At 43.8% G+C, this 21,995-nt stretch overlaps 2 protein-coding genes across 9 annotated transcripts in view; one reads left to right on the top strand and one right to left on the bottom strand.

Moving 5' to 3' along the window:
• The window catches only part of LOC147056219 (uncharacterized), a 239,053-nt gene that overhangs the window by 156,090 nt on the left and 60,968 nt on the right, over window positions 1-21,995 (bottom strand). The window lies entirely within an intron of this gene.
• LOC147056220 (palmitoyltransferase ZDHHC5-A-like) overlaps window positions 1-21,995 on the top strand; it is a 169,558-nt gene that overhangs the window by 145,206 nt on the left and 2,357 nt on the right. For 7 of the 8 annotated variants that reach the window (XM_085911355.1, XM_085911349.1, XM_085911348.1 and 4 more), the window contains one exon: window positions 20,591-21,628. The exons of the other annotated variant lie outside the window; for it this stretch is intronic. In XM_085911355.1, coding sequence (XP_085767481.1) covers window positions 20,591-20,657 — 67 coding nt within the window. In that variant the 3' untranslated portion in view covers window positions 20,658-21,628. Of the gene's footprint in view, window positions 1-20,590; window positions 21,629-21,995 lie in introns of those variants that run through there. 8 annotated transcript variants of the gene reach the window in all.

Here is a 21,995-nt window from a genome sequence, read left to right as displayed (position 1 = left end):
GTTACTGTGGACATAACATCCTCCATCTTCAGCGCTTTACCACACAGGGATTCTTGATGTAAGATGCAGTGATAAACAGATAATTCACCTGCACAGTTCTCTTCGCGCATCTTTTCACAGATCCTGCCCACCAGTCCATTCCTTTTACCACTCATGGTTGGCGCACCATCAGTGGTTAATCCCACAAGTTTATTCCACGGAAGGTTTATTTCTGTTACACATTTTCAAACCTCCTCAAAGATTTCTTTCCCTGTGGTTGTGCCATGCATAGGTTTAAATCCCAAAAGCTCCTCCGTAACATACAGATTTGTGTCCACGCCGCGGACGAAGACAGTCAGCTGCGCAGTATCAGACGCGTCAGTGCTCTCATCCACAACAAGGGAAAAAGAAACAAAATATTTTCCCTTCTCCATCAACTGGACATGCGGATTGGTGGCAAGCTCGCATGTGCGGTCAGCTATTGTGTTTCTGCTCAGGCTTACGTTTGCAAAGGCTTGGTTTTTCTCGGGGCACACTTGGTCACAAACCTTCATCATGCACTTTTTTACAAACTCTCCTTCATTAAAGGGTCGGGCTGATTTGGCGATTTCTTGTGCCACGATAAAACTTCCCTTTACAGCAGCCTCACTTTGTGTTGTGGCTTTTGTGAACATTTTCTGTTGTGAAATCAAACCTCTTTTCATCTCCTTAACTTTCTGGCTCCTTTGAGCCGTGTCCAGGTCCTTATATTTGTCCTGGTGTTTGGTTTCATAGTGTCGTCTAATATTGTGCTCCTTAGTTACTGACAAGTTGGCTCCACAAACAAGACAAACAGGTCTGTCTTGTATACATATAAACAGATATTCTGTCTCCCACCTGTCCAGAAAAGTTCCATTTTCTGCCTTTCTTTTCGCCATTTGTTGGTAGGGTAACACAGTGACAGCTGTCGTTTGAGGTCGCAGTGTGGGGGAGAGGCACGGAGATGCGGGGTGTGCACATAGACTGTATATAAGAAATGGATGTAACATCCGTGACGTCACCCATTAGTTTGTGGACGGCTGCTCGAAAGCCAAGAGTATCGAATCTAGGCAGCGCCATCTTGAGAATTTCAGGTGCATTCTGGGGAAAAATGAACACGGATTCTACTTATATGGGCATGAGGCGGAGTCATGAACGGACGTATGGGCGCCAAAGCAACAGCAGACCATTATGGGATTTGTAATACAAGCGATGAATGCGGTGTTACAGCACTGCCGCCATATAATACCGGCGGGCCAGCTCTAATGTTAATTTGAAATTGCCTCGCGGGCCAAATATAATTACACTACGGGCGAAATTTGGCCCGCGGGCCAGAGTTTGACACCTATGCTCCAGACAATGATGCACTAGCAATAAAAGGGAGACCAACAACACTGTTCCCATTGAAAATGAAGGGGAGTTTTTCGAGTTTGTTGTAAAAAAATAAATAAATGCAGGAATTCAAACTAGCGGCCATTCTCATTTTCAAACAATGCTGGATACTCAAGGACATTGATGCACCACCTGTTTACGACTAATCTTAACTTTTTAAGATTTGAAGCCCGACTTTAAGGAAGTGTTTTCCCGTTTCCTCACCTCTGTCACCAGGTGTTTGTGAGTTAAAGCTCTGCTCCTATTTTCAGATATCTGTTACTGTGTTGCCATTATGATTTCTTTATTACTTTGTTTGGATGTATTCTTTCACTGATTCTTCAAGATTATGTATTTGGTCAGAATGTTTGCCGTTTTGTTTTTTCGCATCATAAGATAAACATCTTACATAAACTTGACCTGCAGCCGCTGAAGTGATGGAAACTGTTATTCATAATAACAGTGTCATATTTAATGAGAATCACTGAGAGTAGTTTGGGGGTGAAATATTTTTTTAATACTGTTATATATGCATTCGTTTTCAAAAACTTTTTTTTCCGACTATCCATGCTTTACTACCTACTAAAGGGCAAAACCTTTAATGCAATGACCTTTACATGTCATTTATATCACTTCACACAAACACTACATCCATCTGCTCCTGGTTCGGCCCTCCAGTCAAAATTTGGAACCCAATGCAGCCCGGCCCCCCAAGTCAAAAAGTTTGCCCACTCCACTCTGCTTGGACTTGGTTTCCCTCTTGAACAGGTGCGTTAGGCCAGTGTTTTTTCAACCTTTTTTGAGCCAAGGCACACTTTTTTTATTGCAAAAATCCCGCGGTACACCACCAGCTGAAAATGTGAAAAAAAACTAATATTTACAATATAAGTGTTATCTTGTTAATATAAGCTTTTTTTTTTATTGAAGAATGACGTTGAATTGGACATCTTGAATTAATAATTAATCAAATAAAAACAAAGACAAAAGGTATTTCACAATTGTTCACATTTATTCTCACTCAGTGTGAAACCTGGGCCTGTTTGGATAAACACAGAGCAGATATCCTGGCAGGAATCGATGAAAGACACACACGAAGCTCTTCTTCCACAGCTCTAAGTCTTTCTCTGTTTTTAGTTTTTACAGCAGTCAGGCTTGAAAAGCTCACCTCACACATATATGTTGTGGAAAATGGGAGCAATGTAAAAATAGCTTTGTGGGCCAGCATGGGGAACTACTTGGCAGCTGCCAACCAGAAACTGTCCAAAGGTAGAACAGCAAAGCTTTGCTTGAGACCACGATCTTGTTTCAGTTCAGTTAGTTCCTCTTGCTCCTGTAAAGTCATGCCCTTTCCAACAGCTGTTGCTGACCTAACCCAGTCAAGGTACTCTGTGGTGGCTAAAGAGAAATAAAACGACATCTTCTGCTCAAGAATTTTCAAATGTTTAACTATTATCTCACACAGTGCAGCAGTATTAACATCTTGCCATTTCTTGGTGAGTGGGAACATTTCAAGATTGCCACTTTCCACGTTGCTGCCAGAGTTGCACCTTGGAACGGAATCCATTTATTTTATCTGTGCTTGTTAGCAGATTTTCATTTCGGCCTTTCATTTGTGTGTTCAGTTCATTCAGATGATAAAAAAATATCTGCCATGTATGCCAGCCTTGCACACCATTCATCACTTGCAAGCAGCTTTGAGTAATCCGACCCCTCGTTTGTCAGAAACACTTTAAGTTCCTCTCGCAGCTCATACACACGGGCCAGCACCTTGCTGCGCGACAACCATCGGACCTCCGTATGAAACAGCAAGGCTTTATGCTCCGCTCCCATTTCCTCACATAAAGCCACAAATATGCGAATTTTCACAGGTATTGCGTTGTCTTTGCTTTCTTTTTACCTCCACTCATACTAGGGCCCTCATCTGGGTCCGGATTTTGTCCAGGGACCAGTACAGTGTCAGCATTTTTTCTCTTCAAAAACCTCTCCATCACTTTCACTATCGACTCGTCTCGCTATCCACAATGACAACATCGCCGTCAATGCTACCTTCATGGGCATCCCATATACCTGCCGCTGCATCCATGCGTCACCAATTTTCTCATCTGCAAGGACAAGGCATATCGCTACCTGCTGCTGCCACCTGATATGGAAGACATGATTACTCTGCTGGGTGCTACACCGCACAGCCACACAAATTGGAGAATTTCCCACGGCTCCTCTGACAATATTTTGCGGCACACCAGTGTGCCGCGGCACCCCGGTTGAAATACACTGCGTTAGGCAATACTTTTATCTCTGCTCTGTTACTATGTTTGCCTGAACCAGCTGCATCTCTTGGATGGGTTTGATGTACCGTAAATTTTGGGCTATAAGCCGCACCAGCTAAAATCCGTGATTATATAATGTTTTCTACTTATATAAGCCGGACTATAAGCCGCACATGCGCACGAGTTATTTACAAAGAAAGACAGTACACAAAAAGCCTTTTTAAAGTTTTCATCACATTAACATTTTGTTGTAAACACGGAAGTAACAGCACTAGCTGGGCTAAAGTTTTAATAGTATTAACATTTCGTTCTTAACATGGAAGCTACAGCATTAGCTGGGCTAAAGTTTTAATAACATTAACATTTTGTGTAAACACGGAAGTAACAGCACTAACTAGGCAGGTAAAAAAAAACATACCAGTCAACAAAGTCACTGAGAGCCATCTTTGTCTTCCTCCTGTCCACTGAAACCAGCAAAATCTTCCTCCTCTCTATCAGATTAGAATATGCATGTAATGTCGCCGCATGATCGCAAAAGGTTTTTAATGTTTGATTCCCATTTGTAAGAGAATATACACCAAGAGAAAGAGGAAAAGGATGATTATTTAGGGGCGCATAACCTTTATTAACATAACAGCACAACAGCAGTTCACAGCCTTTTTATGAGTGTTGTTGGAATATATTTCTAATTTAACATAAACTCAAGTTACTAATCTGACTCCAATTTGTGACCTTACCCAACTGCCACTCATCCAACAATATGCGCGCTCGTTCTGCAATAGAAAGGTATCAGGAAGCCGGCATTTTCACACACGAGTGGATTTATTCCTAACACACAAATCTAATACATCACCTGGGTCTCGGGTCCCTCTCAATACACCTCTGTACGCCTCTGTTGCCACCAGCAGACGTACTCTACTTCCGAGTTGCCCAGCCATTAATTATACTACACAATATGCAAATGGCACATCAACAAAGGCATTCTGTCATTATTCTATTGGCTATGTGTATACTGCATTTAACTTTAGCTTGCTCTTATTGGTCTTTCTTCTTCTGCAGAATCACTTGCTCGCTCCTCCTGGTTGTAGTTTTCCATACAGAGTCCCCAGTTGTTATCCACCAGCTGCCCCTGGGTCATCTTGTACTCCTTGCTGCTCCTGCGTTATTGTTTATTCTGGAACATTTCATTCGTGCACATCCTTGCCCCCATATCTTGTTTTGTCTCCACCGTCACACACTCAGCACTTTACAGTTTCATACTCATACACAGGATGTCTAATGAACTACTTTAAGATCAAACTCTTATATTCCTTTAGTGTATAAGTGTATTAGTCATGAGAAAAATCACCGGAAAAAATTTATATAAGCCGCACCGGACTATAAGCTGCAGGGTTCAAAATTTGATCAAGTCAAGTTTATTTGTATAGCCCTAAATCACAAGCAGTCTCAAAGGGCTTCACATAGACAATCAATTGACAATTATCCTCAAAGCATCCCCTGATCTTGGGCTCCCAAAAGGGCAAGGAAAAACTCAAAAACCCCTACCAGGGGAAAAATGAGAAACCTTGAGAAGGGACCACAGATGGAAGGATCCCCCTTTCAGGATCACCAGGCTGCAATGGATGCAAAGAGGGCACATAAAATACATAATATGGAAATCAAAAAGTGGATGTCCAGGCCAAAGCGAAGAGCTGTCGGAGGTGCCTTCGATTGTCCTGGCAGTGTCCTCTAGGAGGGTAATCCGCTGCAGTTCCCTCATGCTGAATTGGTCCACGAGAATCTAGATAGCCGTCATCAGCTTGGGTGTCACCTAACCACCTCCCCAGCCGGGGAGGGGTGGGGGGAGTGGGGTCGGGGAGAGGGAGCAAAAACAAACTCCAGCCGAATCGGCTACTACAGGTTAATTAAAGGCCATATCATAGAAATAGGTCTTTAAACGTGTCTTAAATGTTTCTACTGAGGTAGCAGTTCGAATATCCATTGGTAGGGCATTCCAGAGCTCTGGATTCCGAATAGAAAATGCTCTAGCCCCTGCAGACATTTTCTTGGCCCTCGGTGTCACTAAAAGACTAGCGTTTTGCGAATGAAGGTTACGAGACGGAACATAAGGAACAACTAAGTCGACCAGATATGAAGGCGCTAAGCCATGCAATGATTTATAGGTTAATAGGAGAACCTTGAAGTCACATCTTAAATGGACCGGGAGCCGGTGTAAATTGGCTAATATTGGGGTAATGTGATCAAATTTTCTTGTCCGCAATAGCAGCCTTGCAGCAGCATTTTGTACTAACTGTAGACTTTTAATGCTGGACTTGGGAAGACCAGAGAATAATGCATTACAGTAGTCCAGGCGCGACGTGCTAAATGCATGTATACTAATTTCCGCATCACCGGTCGAGAGGATTGGGCCAATCTTAGCAATATTACGAAGGTGAAAAAATGCTATTCTGGTTATATTCTTAATGTGCTTTTGAAAGGAGAGCGTTTGGTCAAATATTACCCCGAGATTAGTTACAGTATCACTCTGAGTGATAGTACGGTTATCTAGACTTATAGTGGTTTCCTTAAATAAATGTTGATAGCGAGCTGGACCAATTATCAACATCTCAGTTTTATCTGGGTTCAGAAGAAGGAAGTTGAGAGACATCCATTGCTTGATCTCCGCAAGGCATGCCTTAAGATTACAACAGTCCCGCGGATCTGTCATTGATAACGGCATATATAATTGGGTGTCATCCGCGTAACATTGAAAACTAATATTATATTTACGTATTATGTCCCCAAGTGGAGTCATATAAATATTAAATAGAATTGGTCCTAGTACCGATCCCTGTGGGACACCACACGTAACTTTATAGAGCTCAGAGGACGCATTGCCATGGACCACTCGGTGCGTCCTGTCTGATAGATACGAATGAAACCAGCCTAGTGCTGACCCCGAAATACCAACACAACCTTTAAGACGCTCTAGTAAAATATTGAAGTCAACAGTGTCAAAGGCAGCACTAAAATCGAGTAGTAACAATACCGATGAAGTGTTTGAATCCATAGCTATGAGGAGATCATTAGTCACTTTAGCTAGTGCTGTCTCAGTGGAATGATTAGCTCTAAAACCAGACTGAAAAGAATTATATCGATTATTAGCGACCATGTAATCAATAAGCTGCTGCGCTACTACCTTTTCAAGCAGTTTTGCTATGAATGGGAGATTTGAAACTGGCCTATAGTTACTGAGACAGTCTGGGTCAAGATTTGGTCGCTTAAGTAGCGGTTTAATGATAGCGGTTTTAAAGGCTGTTGGCACTATCCCAGAGGAGACAGACAGATTAAGTATATTTAAAACGGACGGTCCAAAGATTTGAAATAATTCTTTAAATAGTTTTGCTGGAAGCGGGTCAAGTAAACATGTTGTTTGTTTAGCCGCACTAACTAATTGTGTAAGCCTTTCGAGGGACACGCTTTTAAAATTTGAAAGGGTTATTGCATGATCGTCAGCGCCGGTAATCGGCGGTCCCGACTGAGCGATCGGAATGGTGATGGAAAACCTCGAGTTTGGTTAAACGCCATTTGCGCTCATGCTTTCTACTTAAGCGAACGTGTTTCATCTGTGAACCACAGAGTAGGCAATCTACGGCGAGTTTTCAGACGTAGCGGCGCCACAGAGTCAATGGCATTTAACAATGTAGCATTGAATTCATTTGTAAGATTATCAATAGAGCCGGTATATGAGGGAAATACGGCAGTTGCTGGTGGCAGTAGCCCAGATAGCGCAGTCATGGAGTTAATATTACGGCTGCTATAATTCTGATTGCTCTCTTGTCTTTGACTAAGAACTAAAATTTCAAATTTTATTAAGTAGTGATCAGACAAAACAGTAGCGTATGGCAGTACTGTTATATTAGAGGTTGCCAGTCCTCGGGATAATACCAAATCTAAGGTATTACCATTCTTATGCGTTGCTACCTGTACGGCTTGCGTAAAACCAAACGTATCAATTAGAGTCTGAAATGCCGAAGTAAGTGGCTCTGACGGTAAATTCATGTGGACGTTAAAATCGCTCATGATTATATTATCCGCATTTGTCACTAGATCAGCCACGAATTCTGAAAATTCATCCAGGAAGCCAGAGTAAGCCCCAGGTGGACGGTAAATAACAGCAAGATAAAATGACGGTAAAGCGGTGGATCGGACAGTGAGAACTCCAAATGTTTTAAATATGTTAATCGAACGAGGGATCTAAATCTAAGATCGGAATTTGAGATGAGGACAACACCCCCACCCTTTTTTCGAGGACGCGCCACATGCGAGCTCACAAAATTTAGAGGCGAGGCCTCATTAAGCGGTAGCAGTTCATTAGGTTTTAACCAGGTCTCGCAAAGACCGAATATATTTAGATTATGTTCCGTGATGAGGTCATTAACGAGAACTGCTTTCGTATGAAGCGATCTAATATCCATAAAACCAAGTTTAAGTGTAATCAGTTGATCAGGGTTTGTATTTATCAAAGGATTTTTAAACGAAATGAAAGTAAGATTGTGTTCTCTAGGCCTGACATCACCTCTCAATTATTTATTCGCTCGGTGGGACGATACGACCGTAGGAATTTGATAGTAAATATTTGGTACACACGTAATATTATCTGAAACAGGCACCGTATCATCAGCTATACCAGTCGGGGTGGAGCGATTGGATTTGTCTGCCACCTCAGTAGAAAGTGTGTTCATGTGTACTGTAGCACTATTCAAACTGTGACGCTCTAGTCTACACAAGGAGCTAGTGCATGCTGGAAGTCTAGCATGGAGCTAGTTAACTTTAACTTAACTGACTCCAAACCCATCCTGACAGGTGGTCGTCACCTGTGCTCCAGCCTTCTCTAATGTGACCTGTCATGAGTGGCTCAAACAGTAATCTATATTCCTAGAAAGAGTGAAGGCGCCTTCACGGTTAGGATGAAGGCCGTCCTTCCTCAGCAGGTCGGGGCGGCCCCAGAAGGAGGACCAGTTATCTATGAAATACAGTCCCTGCTTTTTACAGAATCCAGCCATCCATCGATTAAGGGAGACTAATCTACTAAACCTCTCAGAGCCTCTCCCAGGCAGGGGGCCAGAGACAAATACTCGATGCCGACTCATCTTTCTGGCGAGATCACAAGTCCTCGCTATGTTTCTGTTTGTGATCTCAGATTGCCTCATCCTAACATCATTGGCGCCGACGTGTATCACTATATCAGAGTAGCTAGTGTTGTTGGAACTACGCTGTTGACTAGTCCTATTGCGAGTCAGTAAGATTAGCTTCTATGTCGGGTGCTCTGCCCCCAGGAATACACATTACCGTGGCTGGATTTTTAAGCGTGATATTTCGGGTGATGGAGTCACCTATGACCAAGGTGCGAGGGCCAGTAGACCGAGATGACTTTGGACGGCTATGCGTCTTACCTGGCTCATCGCGATAAGCAAGCCGCTTGGGGCTAATGCTAACGGGGCTAGCGGGCTGACTACAGTCCGCGACTGTGTCCGGCACATCTACTGTTATCGCACTATTCTGCTCTAACTGGCGGACACGTCCCTCTAGCAGGGGCAGCCTCTCTAACAGAAGGGTGCAGTTGGTGCACAAAGCAGTACAAACCTCTTGTTCCGCAGCCATACTTACGTGTCCGATGATCGACGGCAAACAAACGGCCACCACAGTAGCACAGTAGCAACCCGGAAGTCGGAAGTGATTAAAAAAAAGGAGCGGCTTATAGCCCGAAATTTATGGTACTCTGCCTTTTTAATTGCCATACACTGTGGGATCCCAGGCATCCTGTATAATATGGCAACCCAATGGGTGGCTCCTTTTAAAGACCAGTGTATGAGGTGGAAGGACCCTCATCACATTGGGCTGGTAGTGTCTATTCCGCCGTTCTGCTGCTTGCTGTAACTTGTCCTTAGCCTGGACGATTTTGTGTCATATAGCCAGCTCAGTGGCCTAGTAGAAGAGTGTCCGCCCTGAGACTGGAATGTTGTGGGTTCAAATCCTGGCCGGGTCATACCAAAGACTATAAAATAGGGATCCATTGTCTCCCTGCTTGGCACTCAGCATTAAGGTTTGGAATTGGGGTTTTAGATCACCAAATGGTTCCCGAGCGCGGCATCGCTGCGACTCACTGCTCCCCTCCCCCCCCAGGGGATGAATCAAAATCACATGAGGATGGGTTAATGCAGAGGACAAATTTCACACCCAGATGTGTGTGAGACGATGATCATTAGGACTTTGGGACTTTAACTTTATGACTGTAACTATAATTTTTCGATCAGAATCATGAAAATATTTTCTGATGTGTCTCTGCTAGTGAGAGGGTAGAAATCGACCTCAGAGTTTGCCACACTATCTAAGTTATCAAACAACAGTTGTTCAGAAATGGACATACCTCTGCCCTCCACGCACCTATGTATCTCTTCAACCCACTGTTCTACTGTCAACAAATTGATTGCAATTTTGCCAGTAAATTTTGAACATGTGTCATTTTGATATACGGTGATCCCTCACCACTTTGCAGTTCATCTATTGTCGATTTGCTATTTTGCAGGTTTATAAGTAATGGGAGAATGGCGTTTACACACTGATAGCGTGGTACATGCCTGTGAGCAATGTGCATCACTGCAGATAAGTCAAAGTCATCTTTATTGTCAATTTCTTCACGATAAGACACACAAAGAGATCGAAATTACGTTTCCCACCGTCCCACGGTGACTAGACACATTACACAAGACATACAAGCAAATAGCACAAAGAGTAAAAACGAATAGACAAGACCGATGAATAAGTTAGAAGCAAATAACCCAAATAAAGAAACAATAAATAAATTATTAGATAAATAAGACTAGCAAAATGGAGCAAGCGTGCATACAGCAGACAGCCAGAATAAAGCGCAAAAAAACAGGACGTCATCCAGCCGAGGGGGGAGAGAATTCAGGATCCTGACAGCTTGGAGTACGAAGCTGTTGGTGAGTCTGGTGGGGCGGGAGCGCAGGCATCTGTACCTCTTCCCAGAGGGCAGAAGATCAAACAAAGAGTGAGCGGGGTGACTCACATCACACACAATCGCGGTCGCCTTGCGGGTGAGACGGGAGGTGTAAATGTCCTTCGGGGAGGGGAGCGGAGCCCCGACGATCTTACTAGCAGTGTTCACTATGCGCTGCAGAGCCTTCATGTTGTATTCAGTGCAGCCACCACCCCACACAGCGATACAACTGGAGAGGACGCTCTCAATGGTGCCACGGTAGAATGTGGTCATGATGGCAGGAGGAGCACTTGCTCGCCTGAGTTTCCACAGAAAGTACAGGCGGCGCTGAGCTTTTTTTTTTTTATTAAGCAATGGGTCTCAAATTAAACCCATGCTCTTGTAATATAGCTTGTATCTATTTCCAAAACAAATTGCCTCTGGAAATCTGCATAGGCAAGGACAGTAATAATAATAATAACAATAATAATAATAATAATAATAATAATAATAATGTTGTTGGTGGTCCAGGAGAGGTCCTCACTGATGTGCACCCCCAGGAATCTGGTGCTGCTCACTCTCTCCACCACAGCACGGTCGATGGTCAGCAGCAGGTGTAGGGCATGACCCTTCCAGAAGTCAACAACAATCTCCTTGGTCTTGCTGACGTTCAGCAGGAGTTTGTTGTCCCTGCACCACGTGGCCAGAAGGCCGACCTCCAACCTGTATTGGGTCTCGTCTCCCCCGGTGATGAGACCCACCACAGTCGTGTCATCTGCATACTTCAGCACGCGGTTGCTGCTGTAGGTTGCGGTGCAGTCATGCGTCAGCAGGGTGAAGAGCAGCGGACTGAGCACGCAGCCCTGAGGGGCCCCCGTGCTCAGCGTGATGCTACCGGAGACATTGTCGCCAACACGTACTACCTGAAGCCGTTGACAGAGGAAGTCCAGTAGCCAGTTGCAAAGGCAGGTACTGAGGCCCAGCTTGTCGAGTTTGCAGATGAGACACTGTGGAACAAGCGCGACTAGTTGCCGCGCACATAGGAAAAAAAGCACTGCCATCCAAGAGTCAGCAGCAATGAGCCCTGATCACGTGGGGCATCCCTCTGAGCAATATGCGTCACTGCAGATGTGAATAAGTTCAGGCGCAGGAGGTGGTAGCCAGTAACGCTCGAGGGAAGATGCACCAATCAGTGCAGAAGGAGACAATGACAATATCACACGTTTGTTTACTATATTTTTTTTGTTATTTACTGTAAAAGTACAACACATTCACAGAACAGTGTGGGAATCTATGCCAGATGAGTTCGGGTAGTAGGTGGGGGATACCCTGAACAGTACTTGTTCAAATGCGCAAATAGCTCTGTCGGTCCAAGAATTTAAATGTGTTATTGTGAATGTTTCAGAAACTGGATTTTTTTTCTTCTAACAGGCTGGGAGTGTCTTGTGAGTGAATTGAAAAATTATTATGGCTTTTACGCACGCCCGGTCCTTCTCGACGGGAGCTCTCTTTCACCTCCGTGGATGGAAGTCGGGGGCCGGCGCTCGGCTGGGTGGCTGTCCAGGGACGGTGGATAGGGCTCGGACATGGCTTTTTTACGCACGCCCAGTCCTATTTATGGAGCTCTCTTCCACCTCCGTGGCTGGAAGTTCAGTAGTTGTTGGCTCGATGAATTCTTGTTTTGTTAAAAAAAGAGCCGTTTACCAAACCCACGTCTTTCATGGTACTTTGTTAACACTACAATATGGTTACATACTAGATCTCTGTGACACAGATGGTTTGATAATATTGTTGTAATATGTTAGTGATTTGAAATATACTTTATACATCTTTGTATGGGTCTGTGGAATAATTAGAAATGCAACTTACAATGGGTCCGACGTCAGCATATGCGGCACATACGCGGCATTGTTTACATAAAGCACAATCGATGGACTTAATGAATTGGAGTGACAGATGGTTTTATAAACGTGTTATTTATGTAATACTCACTTGAATAACTCTGAATGTTACGTCAGGCCCGTTCTCAGCTCCTCGTTTGTGTATATGTCACGTTAGCATACCGTATCGTTTACCCTGTTGTTGCTGGTTTTTGTCTGTTTTTGGTGTTGGATTTGACAATTAAATTTGCCCCAAAAGTGCGACTTATACTCCGGTGCAACTTATATATGTTTTTTTTTCACTTTATTGTGCATTTTATGGCTGGTGCGACTTAAACTCCGGACCGACTTATAGTCCGAAAATTACGGTTTATAAAAGCAAACTAACTGATATTCTAAGAAAATGTAAGAATGTTTATTATAATAGAGTGCTAGAAAATAACAAAGACAATATAAACGGTACATGGAATATATTTGATTCAATTATTAGAAATAAAAAAAAAACTAGCTCCTATTTCTCAGACTCCTTCATGGAAAATGGTAAAACAATCACCAATAAAATGGATCTGGTGGAAGGATTCAATAATTTCTTTGTAAATGTGGGGCCTCAACTGGCAATGGACATAAACTCTCCACAAGGGAGAGGTATTGAGAGATTCCAAGGAGAGAGGAATCCAGCCAGCATCTTTCTTAAACAGACAAATAGAAAGGAAATTATTGATGTTGTCAATAAATTTAAGAACAAAACATCTTTGGACTGGAATGGTCTCGATATGACTTTAATAAAGCATGTAATTGACACCATTGCAGACCCTTAAACATACGGCAGTAATCTGTCTTTCAACCAAGGCTACTTTCCAAACAAAATGAAAATTGCCAAGGTGATCGCAGTATACAAAGCTGGAGGCAAAAATACCTTACCAATTTCACTACTCTCCCAGTTTCCAAGATTCTTAAGAAACTCTTTGTTGTACGATTGGACAGCTTCATTGACAAATCTGCTGCAGACAGTATGGCTTCAGAACGAAGAGGTTCACTGCCATGGTTTTAGTGGACTTTGTGGAAGAAGTAACGATAAGAAATATGCAGTGGGTGTTTTTATTGTTCTGAAAAAAGCCTTTGACACAATAAATCATGATATACTATTGCAAAAACTTGAAAGGTATGGGATCAGTGGGGTAGGGCTACACTGGTTAAAAAGTTACATTGAAAACAGAAACCAGTTTGTACAAATGGGCGAAATTAAATCCTCTCTTTTAGATATAACTTGCCGTGTACCACAAGGGTCGATATTGGGACCAACATTATTCATATTATACATAAACGAAATCTACAATGTCTCAAAATTTCTGAAATGTCTTTTGCTGATGACACAAACATCTTCTGTAGAGGTAATGGTCTCCAGCAGCTGTCAGAGGCTGTTACAGCAGAATTGGGGAAGCGTAAATTGTGGTTCGATGCAAACAAACGATCATTAAAAAAAGACCAAATTCACGGTCTTTGTCAAAAGAAATAAACACCCAAATACTTCTGTAGAATTAATGATCGATAGTGTTAAATTGGAAAGAGTATTTGAGAATTCACATTTAGGAGTGATAATCAACCACAACTTAAACTGGAAACCACATATCAACCATATCAGATCCAAGCTGGCAAGTACTGTGGGGATTTTATGTAAAACAAGACATATTCTGAACAACAAATCACTGCAAACACTGTATTTACACTCTTTTTACCATATCTGAATTATTGTGTGGAAGTATGGGCAAACACCTATAGGAGCAACCTGCAGACAATATACAACATTCAAAAGAGAGTAATACGGATAGTAAATAAGGTGGGATATTATGAACACACAAATGCACTGTTTCTAAAAACACAGTCATTCAGTTTTTGGGATCTGTTGGAATAAAAAACTGCTCAATTTTTGTTTAAAGCACGTCAAAATTCACTCCCTGGAAAAATTCAAAGATTGTTTAGTGAAAGAGAAAGGGGATATGAGCTGAGAGGCAGATTGAACCTCAAAACAACCGATTGCTAATAGCACTCTGAAGAGCATGTGTCTGTCTGTCTGTCTGTCTGTCTGTCTGTCTGTGGGATGAAACTGTGGAACAAATTGCAAGTCAAGTTTATATGTATAGCCCTAAATCACAAGCAGTCTCAAAGGGCTTCACATAGACAAATCAATTGACAATTATTCTCAAAGCATCCCCTGATCTTAGGCTCCCAAAAGGGCAAGGAAAAACTCAAAAATCCTTGCCAGGGGAAAAATGAGAAACCTTGAGAAGGGACTACAGATGGAAGGATCCCCCTTTCAGGATCACCAGGCTGCAATGGATGCAAAGAGGGCACATAAAATACATAATATTAGATACTTGAACTCCTCCACTTGGGGCAGGATCTCATCCCCGATCTGGAGAGGGCCTTCAACCATTTTCCGAACTGGGACCATGGACTAAGATTTAGAGGTGCTCACCCTCATTCCGACCCCTTCAAACTCCGCTGCAAACCACTCCAGTGAGAGCTGGAGATTACGGTTTGAAGAAGCGAACAGCACCACGTCGTCTGCAAAAAGCAGAGATGCAATGCTGAGGTCCCCAAACCGGACACCCTAGAAATTCTGTCCATAAAGGTTATGAACAGAATCGGTGACAAAGGGCCAACCCTCACTTGGAATGAATCCTACTTACTGCTGAAAATGCAGACCAAACTCTGGCATCGGTACAGCGACTGAACCGCCATTATCAGTTGGCTCGGCACCCCGTACTCCCGAAGCACCCTCCATAGAACTTCCAGAGGGACGCAATCACATGCCTTCTCCAAGTCCACAAAACACATGTGGACTGGTTGAGTGAACTCCCATGCACCCTCGAGCATCCTGCTTAGGGTATAGAGCTGGTCCACTATTCCACGGCCAGGACGAAAACCACATTGCTCCTCCTGAATCCAAGGTTTGACCTCCCGATGGATTTTCCTCTCCAGCACCCCTGAATAGACCTTACCAGGGAGGCTGAGGAGTGTAATTCTTCTGTAGTTGGAACGCACCTTCCGGTCCCCCTTCTTAAAGAGGGGAACCACCACCCCAGTTTGCCAATCCAGAGGCACCGTCCACGTACTGTTGTAGAGGTGTGTTTGCCAGGACAGCCCCACAATATCCAGAGCCTTTAAGAACTTCGGGCAGATCTCATCCACCCCTGGTGACTTGCCTCCAAGGAGTTTTTTAACTAGCTCAGTGACTTCAACCCCAGAAATTGGAGGGTCCACTTCAGAGTCTCCAGGCCCTGCTTCCACAATGGAAGGCGTGTCGGTGGAATTGAGCTCTTCACCGATTCACGACGTCCCAAGTCGAGGTCAGCAGCACGCCATCTCCACTGTAAACAGTGTTGATGGTACCCTGCTTCCCCGTCCTGAGACGCCAGATGGTGGACCAGAATTTCCTCAAAGCCGTCCATAAGTCATTCTCCATGGCCTCGCCAAACTCCTCCCACGCCCGGGTTTTTGCCTCAGCAACCGCCGAAGCCGCATTCTGCTTGGCCATCCAGTACCTGTCGGTTGCCTCAGTAGTCCCACAGGGCAAAACGGCCCGATAGGCCTCCTTCTTCAGCTTGACGGCATCCCTTACCGCCGGTTGCCTTCACGACTGGCACTGACAACCTTGCGGCCACAGCTCAGTCGGCTGCCTCAACAATGGAGGCACAGAACAGTTCCCACGTGTCCTCTGGGACGTAGGAAAAGCTCTGCCGGAGGTAGGAGTTAAAGCTCTTCCTAGCATGGGATTCTGCCAGACGTTCCCAGCAGACCCTCACAGTATGTTTGGGTCTGCCAGGTCGGACCGGCATTTTCCCCCACCATTGGAGCGAACCCACTACCAGGTGGTGATCAGTTGACAGCTCCGCCCCTCTCTTCACCTGAGTGTCCAAAACATGCGGCCACAAATCCGATGACAGGACTACAAAGTCGATCATCAAACTGCGGCCTAGGGTGTCCTGGTGCCAAGTGCATACATGGACACCCTTATGTTTGAACATGGTGTTCATTATTGACAATCCATGTCGAGCACAGAAGTCAAATATTAGAACATATAGGGTTCAGATTGTGGGGGGGCTGTTCCTCCCAATCACGCCCCTCCAGGTCTCAACTGTCATTGCCTACGTGAGCATTGAAGTCACCCAGTAGAACGATGGAGTCCCCAGAAATAGCTCTCTCCAGGACTTCCTCCAAGCAATCCAAAAAGGGTGGGCACAATATTGTGCTTCCCAGCAGTTCCTCCAAGGAATCTTAAAAGTACTCTGATCTGCCGTTTAGTGCATAGACACAAACAGTCCGCACCCGTCCCCCTACCCGAAGGCGGAGGGAGGCTACTCTCTCATTCACCGGGGTGAACCCCAATATGGTGGCGCCCAGCCGGGGGGCAACAAGTATACCCATACCTGCTTGACGCCTCTCACCATGGTTAACTCGAGAGTAGAAGAGAGTAAATCTCAAGAGGGCTTGTAGAGTATAGTTTTCCTCAAGAGACCTTGTACCAGAGCCCAAACTGTGTGTGGAGGCAAGTCCGACTATGTCCAGTCGGAAATGTTCTGCCTTGCACACCAGCTCGGGCTCCTTTCCAGCCAGAGAGGTGACATTCCATGTCCCAAGACCCAGCTTCTGCAGCCGGGGATCGGACCGCCAAGGTCCTCACCTTTGGCCGCCGCCCAGCTCACTTAGCACCCGACCCCTTATGCCCCTCCCACTGGTGGTGAGTCCCTGGGACGAAATATAACTTTACTCGGAGCGTCCTCATAACATCGTACCAATAACATAACATGAGTTTTGTTCACGTCACGAGGTGTAGGAAAGTATCCGGTCCATTTTTCAAAATAAAAGATCAGTCAGACTCAGATAAATAAAAACGAAATAATAAAAGTTATTAATACTTTCTTGTGGGGTCCGGTACAGAATGAAACCAAACCGGTATCGGTCTACGGCCCTGGGGTTGGAGAGCGCTGCAAGTGGCATGAATACATGGTAATATGCATTAAAGAAGTAAATTACTGTATGGTGAGTATCATTGTGCTCGATGTCAATGGAATAGCAAAAACTACAAAAAAGCCTAGTGAGCATTAGCCATTGAAGTTCAAAAAGGTCAAGTCAAGTTTATTTGTATAGCCCTAAATCACAAGCAGCTTCAAAGGGCTTCACATAGACAAGAAATTGACAATTATTCTCAAAGCATCCCCTGATCTTGAGCTCCCAAAAGGGCAAGGAAAAACTCGGAAAAACCCTACCAGGGGAAAAATGAGAAACCTTGAGAAGGGACCACAGATGGAAGGATCCCCCTTTTAGGATTACCAGGCTGCAATGGATGCAAAGAGGGCACATAAAATACATAATATGGAAATCAAAAAGTGGATGTCCAGGCCAAAGCGAAGAGCTGTCGGAGGTGCCCTCGATTGTCCTGGCAGTGTCTTTGAGGAGGGTAATCCGCTGCAGTTCCCTCATCCTGAATTGGTCCACGAGAATCTAGATAGCAGCTGTCAGCTTGGGTGTCACCTAACCACCTCCCCAGCCGAGGAGGGGTGGGGGGAGTGGGGTCGGGGAGAAGGAGCAAAAACAAACTCCAGCCGAATCGGCCACTACAGGTTAATTAAAGGCCATATCATAGAAATATGTCTATAAACGTGTCTTAAATGTTTCTACTGAGGGAAGATTACATGTGGGAACAAAAACCCCAAAATTTAAGTTCTGTATTTTCACGTTCAAAAGACGCACTGTAATAAAAGGTGCAGTCTCAGTTGTGTGCCATGACTGTGTTTAACACACACGTAGGGCGCAACGACTAATAAGGCGCGTGTTTTATATAAACAATCCACGGGCGCACACACTGCAAATCCACGCCCACACTTCCCCCGTAAACGTTCTCATTTACATTTTCATTTATCAACACACACACACACACACACACACACACACACACACACACACACACACACACACACACACACAAGCATACAAGTGTGCGTTTTTAAAAATGAAGCGGGAGCAAAACTGAGTTTGGTATTCACATTTTCATTACCGGTAATGGTCATCAATTGAACCCATCGGCTTTTATGAAAGCTCGCACAACAGTGCCAGCAGACATTTTAGCTCAAGCATCCACAACCCATTCGCAAATTGTGGCGTAACTCGCCCGGCGCTGCCTTCCACTCTTAGGGAAACTGTGCTCTCCATCGGTTATCCATCGCTCCCACGTTGCTCACAGCCTTACTTTGAACGGCCGGTTCACTCCGATGTCCAGCGGTTGGAGTTGCTTTGTCGTGCCTCCCGGAATGACAACAAGCTTGGCGTTCATTTGCTTCACCAGTTTATTCACATCGGCTGTGAGATGGGCACGCATAGAGTCACAGATCAACAGCGATGGTGATTGGTGGAAAAAAACACCTGGTCTCCTCACATACACCTCCCTCAGCCTTCTCAGTCATCATTTCCTCATCCATCCAGCCCTTTTCATTTGCCTTAACGATGACTCCTGCTAGAAACTTCTCTTTAGGCAAAGTCTTTCTCTTAAAAATCACCATAGCCGGCAGTTTCTGTCCATTAGCATGGCAGCCAAGCACAACAGTAAAAGAAGATTTTTCGTATCCCGTTGTGCGTATCGCGATCATCTTGGTCCCTTTCTTCTCCACAGTGTGATTAACCGGGATGTCGAAAGTGAGAGGCACCTCGTCCATGTTGGTGATGTGGCTGGGCTGGATGTATTTGTCGACAATGCGTTTGCTGCAGTAGGAGCGGAAGATGGCCAGCTTTTCATTATAATCCGCTGGTCCGGATGGAAAAATGGCACACTTTCATGAAACGAGCGCACCAAGACGGACCTCCTTGAAAATGTTCAATTTTCATTTGTTCTGCTCGTATTGCTGCTTTTCGTCGCATGGTGACCGTCAAAACGCTTCTCCCACTTGTTCATTGCTGGATGATCCACTGTTCGAGCCTTTCCTCTAACTCGGGCCACCTCGCCTTACGTCCGCGGAAACTCAGCTGCGTCGTCTTAACCTGTCAGAGCTCGTTTCCAAGCTTCCTCCACTTACGAACCATTGATTCGTTGATTTCAAATTCTCTCGCGGCTGCTCGATTTCCATGCTCTTCCACGTAGCTGATGGCCTTCAGTTTGAACTGTGCTTGATACGCGTGTCTCTTTGCCATTTTCACTGTTGTCATAACAACGATGTTTATGACGCATGTACCCGTTCTTTTATATTCAATCCACACCCACACTTCCAGTTTATATATAGTTATAGAGGCCTGTGGAATAATTGGAACTGCAAATGACGATGAGTCTGAATCTATCCACTGACTTCCGAAGTCAGCGGAGTTGTTTATAATTCACACATTGGACGAAGATTTCAATTGATTAAATGATTTGGAGTTACACGGAGGGTTCGATAAACTTAATTACGTTTTTATTATTTGATATATAGTTTGTATATAGTTGTATAGGCCTGTGGAATAATTGTAATGGCAACTGACAATGAGTCTGATGTCAGCGCCAGATGTACTTCCGGAGTCAGCAGCGACGTTGGGATTGGGCCGGTTGCGAATCGTTGTCATCCTGCGAGCTGACGTGTACTGGCATGCCGGGCTGCTATACAGTAGTCATCTGAGTCATCGTTACGGGAACTAGCAAGCACGCAGCGTCCCTGGTTGATGACTGTAGCAGAGAAGGCGGACGTGGCTGGAGAGCATCCAGCAGAATGGGTTTGAGCGTACACTGCAGCCATCTTTGGCAAATGGCAGATATTAATTGTCGGCCTCACATCAAGGTGTGTTGACCCACGTCAGGGATCACCATTGAGGCAGAAGTAGAAGTACATTGTAATGCCTTAACTTTGGCATTTGACTTCTGTGCAATGCAGAGTATGATGTTTTGTCTGTCTCTTCAGTGTTTGCCACTCTACACATCCACAGACTATTTTGTGACAAAATATTTTTCTTGTTTTCTCAATCTGTCATGCATTTAATCATTTCTGTTACAACCAAATACTTTTCTTATCTTGTGTATTAAACTGGATGAGTTGCAATGATTTTTTTAACTTGTGTTTTTCTGGAATCAGGGTTGAGTTAGACCAGATTGAACTGCTCAGACCAGATCGACAAGATGGAACTGCTCTGTTGGACTAGTACAGCTTTCTTTAGTCATCCTCCTGCTCAACTTCCTCTGCCTCGCACCGCGTCAACCAATCAGGCAGAGTGACTGTTTCAGTCTCAGCAATTGTTCAGCTCCAAATCGATTTGCGGGTTCATCTTGAGACTCTGAGAAGACTACTTATTAACTCTGTCTGTTATGCTGACTTTAAAAACTGCTCGTAAAATTGAATTATTTGATATAAACAAGAATAAAATGGGACCAAGCTATTAAAAAAATATAAAAAAATAATATCAATCAATTGAAGAGGCCCATGCTTATCAGCCTGTGGTTGGGAATGATGATACTTGTTCCATTAATGCAAATTAAATTCATTCTATTAAAGGAAAAAATGAACAAATGCTAATTCCCTTTTTGTTGTTTTTTCTTAAGTGTGAATATTCAAAGTTAATGATAATAAATGATAGTGTGATTTGAAATGTGAATTTCCTTATTGTACTTGTGTTCATGATATTGTTTATATTCTAAATACAGCGTGTACATTATTATTAGTCGCCACTATAGGCCGTGTTGGACAAGGTTAAGGATAAAAGTAAATATTTTTCAAAAATATATTGAATTATTGTTTATTATTTGGGTTATTTGCTTATTACTTATTCGTTGCTCTTGTCTGTTCGTTTTTACTCTTTGTGCTATTTGATGTGAGTGTTGTGTACTGTCTAGTCACCGTGGGACGGTGGGAAAGGTAATTTCAATCTCTTTGTGTGCCTGGCATGTGAAGAAATTGACAATAAAGCGGACTTTGACTTTGATATTGATTTTCAATTGTTGTGCTTTTATTTTTATTTTTACTTCATAGATTACATTTTGTTGATCTAAAAAAATGTGGGTTAAATGTGTAGAAAAGTCAAGGTGGCTTCCCTTCATAGTTTGGTTGAATCACTGCAGATTATAAACTGTTGTTCTATATCATAAAATGTTAATTTAACGATCAATTTGTTAATAAAAATGCTAACTTATTCTAATTATCTTGACCAGATGCCTTATTTATTTCACACTAATGCCTCTATAATTGAATCACTGAAAGTTTTCCACAGTATCCATCTGAGAGTAATTCACTGTGATCTGCTTGGAAAAGGTGGGACATACAGTATAATACTTCAAACTGATTAGGCAATGCGGCATCTTGTGCACGCCTACCCAAATGCGCATACACACAAATATCTTTGAAATTAAAATGAAGAAAACACCTTTCACTGTTCTTTCAAAAAGGAGTCTATGGGTAAATCTCCAAGAATCGAATTTCAAAGCTCATGTATTTGTCCACCGGTGTCAACATGTTTGGTTTGTTCATTACCCCCAGCCTCAGCCCT

The sequence above is a fragment of the Syngnathus leptorhynchus genome, chromosome 5 (assembly GCF_054491065.1).
Source record: "Syngnathus leptorhynchus isolate UIUO chromosome 5, UIUO_Slep, whole genome shotgun sequence".
NCBI lineage: Eukaryota > Metazoa > Chordata > Actinopteri > Syngnathiformes > Syngnathidae > Syngnathus > Syngnathus leptorhynchus.
Note: the sequence above shows the minus strand (reverse complement) of the source record. Positions and strands in the feature narration are given on the sequence as shown.